Raw genomic sequence first — 2,648 nt, forward strand, 5'->3', positions numbered from 1 at the left:
GCTTCGCCTCCGATCGTCTGCATTCTGCCTCCGAGCGATTTTATCCCGTTCTCGTGTACTATTTACATCGTACTTCATCGCCATTCGTGGCCTAATTTTCAAGCTCGAATCCATTTTCAACTGGAAACCTCCAACAAATGGGACAAAGGAATCCTCGCTTAGAGTACTCTCCATCTTCCAATTGCCTCGCATTTCAATTTTTGTGGACGACGTCGAAATGGATGCAAAAAGAGGAGGGAAGCTCGAAATATTCCTTTCGCCGCGCTGGGGCGACATCGCGTTAGTAGGCGGCCTTTCACCATCCTCGACAGCTTTCGATGTCGCGCGAGGAGAAAAACGAGAAAAAGGGCGACGGAGAGAAAAAATGGGAGGATAGAAAACGTAAGGAAGCGCGTTGCCGCGCTTTGCTGGAATAAGAATTTTCGCCCTGGAAGACATGTAACGAAAACGTGAAAGTACCTTATGCGAATGACGGCCCATCCAGTGAGACTTTTCCCGTTTCCCGTAAACGGCGGGAATGAATTCTCAACAGGCTAAAGCGTAACTTTTGTTTAAAATAAATATTTAATGCAAAATGTGGCACTTCTTTTAAATCATTAATTATTAAAATAACAATTACTGTATTAGCAATAACAGTATTATCTCTTGATAATAAAATATCAAAATACAAAAAATTAAATTAGAGATAAATCCACGTAAATATCGTAAATATCACAAATATTATTAATATAAATTTGCGAAATATCAAAGAAAAGCTAAACAGTGAACAAAGCGTGACTTGTTACATTGTAAATAAATTATAGTCCACATTTCACATGAAGCAATGTAATTTTACATTTATTACGAGATATATACGATTTTACAAGTTAATAAGCTCCATAGTAGATATACAGATAGAAAGGTTGAAGTAGCCCCGAGTGCATAGAAATCTCATATGAATTCGGGATGAAACTCGATAAAAGTAGCGACTTCTACATGTGTCAAAAGCGTAATATAAAACGTAAGAGAAGATAAGCGGTAGGAGGGGCGCGAGCAGAGGGGTAGGAAGCAAGTGGTTTGAATATAAGCCGTGCGCGCACATAAATTGTGAAGCATAAATAGAGAGATACTCAGGATCGTTACGCTGTACCGGAAGAAAAGAAAAAAAGTCGGACGAGGAGTTTCAAGAAAGAGATGGGAAAGAAAAAAGAGAGTACGAGGGAGAAGAGAAGGTGAAAGCGCGTACGAGAAAAACGGAGCCCGCGAGTGCGGAAGAGAGAGTGCTTGTAAAACACTACGTGGCCGTCTGCATCCTCCCCGCGGAAAGTTTTTAAAGAGAAACTACGTTCCGATAGAAATGTCAGTTTCGTGAAAATAGATGGGGCCGTACCAGGGATGGGTGCATGTAGCCTCCCTCCGTTCGTTCCTCCCGTCGCTGCATTATATCCGCTTTGTCAACTAGAAGTGGGTTACTAGTGTATCGATACGGGCTGCGAGCTTCTCCTCTCCCCTCTCCTTCCCCCTCCCTCTCCTCTCTCTTTATCTTTTTTAGCCCCTTAAAAAGTGCAATAAATATTTGAGAAATAGACCGTTATGATTTGTTGCAATTACGATGTTTCTTTTTTATAACATACGTTGATTGTCCTTTGGCGAAATATGATTGTTGTGTTTAATCAAATGTAGATGCTGGATTCGACACATGAGAATAGTGAGCAATATTTTAAAACGCGATTGATGCTCTTAATTACATCATATTTCTCGTGTACGATAAGAAAGTTAATTTTGTCTTAAAAAAAAAAAACTTAAGAGAAAGGAAGCAGAAATAGAATAAAAAAAGTAAGGTCATAATATATTTTATTGATCGGAAATATTGTCGCGTATACAAAAGAAATCAATATCAAATGCATAGTTGTTAAACAGAATCAGTTACAGAAAGTTGGAACGCAACGACCTGTGCACAGTGTTGCTGCCTTTCTGAAATACATCGGTGCTTTAACAATATGTAAAACGGCGACGTGAAATAACGAACTCTCCGCTTGCCGTTCGCAACAAAGACGAATCGTGATATAAGTAACTCGAAACAGCAGTGGGACGAGCGAGTATACTCTCGAGGGTCGCTAACCGGAAATCGATCGGTGTAAGTTCGGTTAGACTCTCTTTTCCTCGCGCGCTCTCTTCCTCAAGAATGAAAGATATAATACTATACACGTAACTGTATGAAGGAGGATAAAAAAAAGAGGGATATGGGATACAGACCACGGCCGCCATTGGAAGCTAAGGGAGAGTCGAGCAGAGAACAGCATCTCTTGGACAGGTTAGCATCCCCCAGAGTAGACCGGCCGATAGATCTAGAGCTTCTAACACCGACCTACTACCACCACCACTAACACCATCAGCCAGCCAGCCAGTCAGCCACACCAGGCTAGCCTCGGTGCTGATGGTGGACCTCCATTCTGCGAGCTACGAAATGGACCCAGGAGTAACACGGAGGGATAAATTTACTGCCGCCACGCGGGCAAACGTTCTCGTTTAAAAATACAACCTTCGTCCAACCTGCGAAAAGGGGCTATAGTCAATGTGTGTATTCGTGATGCCCTCCCCCTCCTCTCTTTCTCTCTCTCTCTCACTGCTANCNANCAAGCAAGCNTTCGGCTAAGCTCTATCATCAT

General features: G+C 42.1%; 1 protein-coding gene across 1 annotated transcript in view; it reads left to right on the top strand.

Moving 5' to 3' along the window:
- The first annotated feature begins 2,195 nt into the window (after positions 1-2,195).
- Positions 2,196-2,648, top strand: part of LOC105626516 (tyrosine-protein phosphatase 99A-like) — a 177,195-nt gene continuing 176,742 nt past the window's right edge. The window contains exon 1 of the mRNA XM_012207816.1: positions 2,196-2,293. Coding sequence (XP_012063206.1) covers positions 2,196-2,293 — 98 coding nt within the window. The remainder of the gene's footprint in view (positions 2,294-2,648) is intronic.

This window comes from Atta cephalotes (assembly GCF_000143395.1).
Source record: "Atta cephalotes unplaced genomic scaffold scaffold00005, whole genome shotgun sequence".
Taxonomy (NCBI): domain Eukaryota; kingdom Metazoa; phylum Arthropoda; class Insecta; order Hymenoptera; family Formicidae; genus Atta; species Atta cephalotes.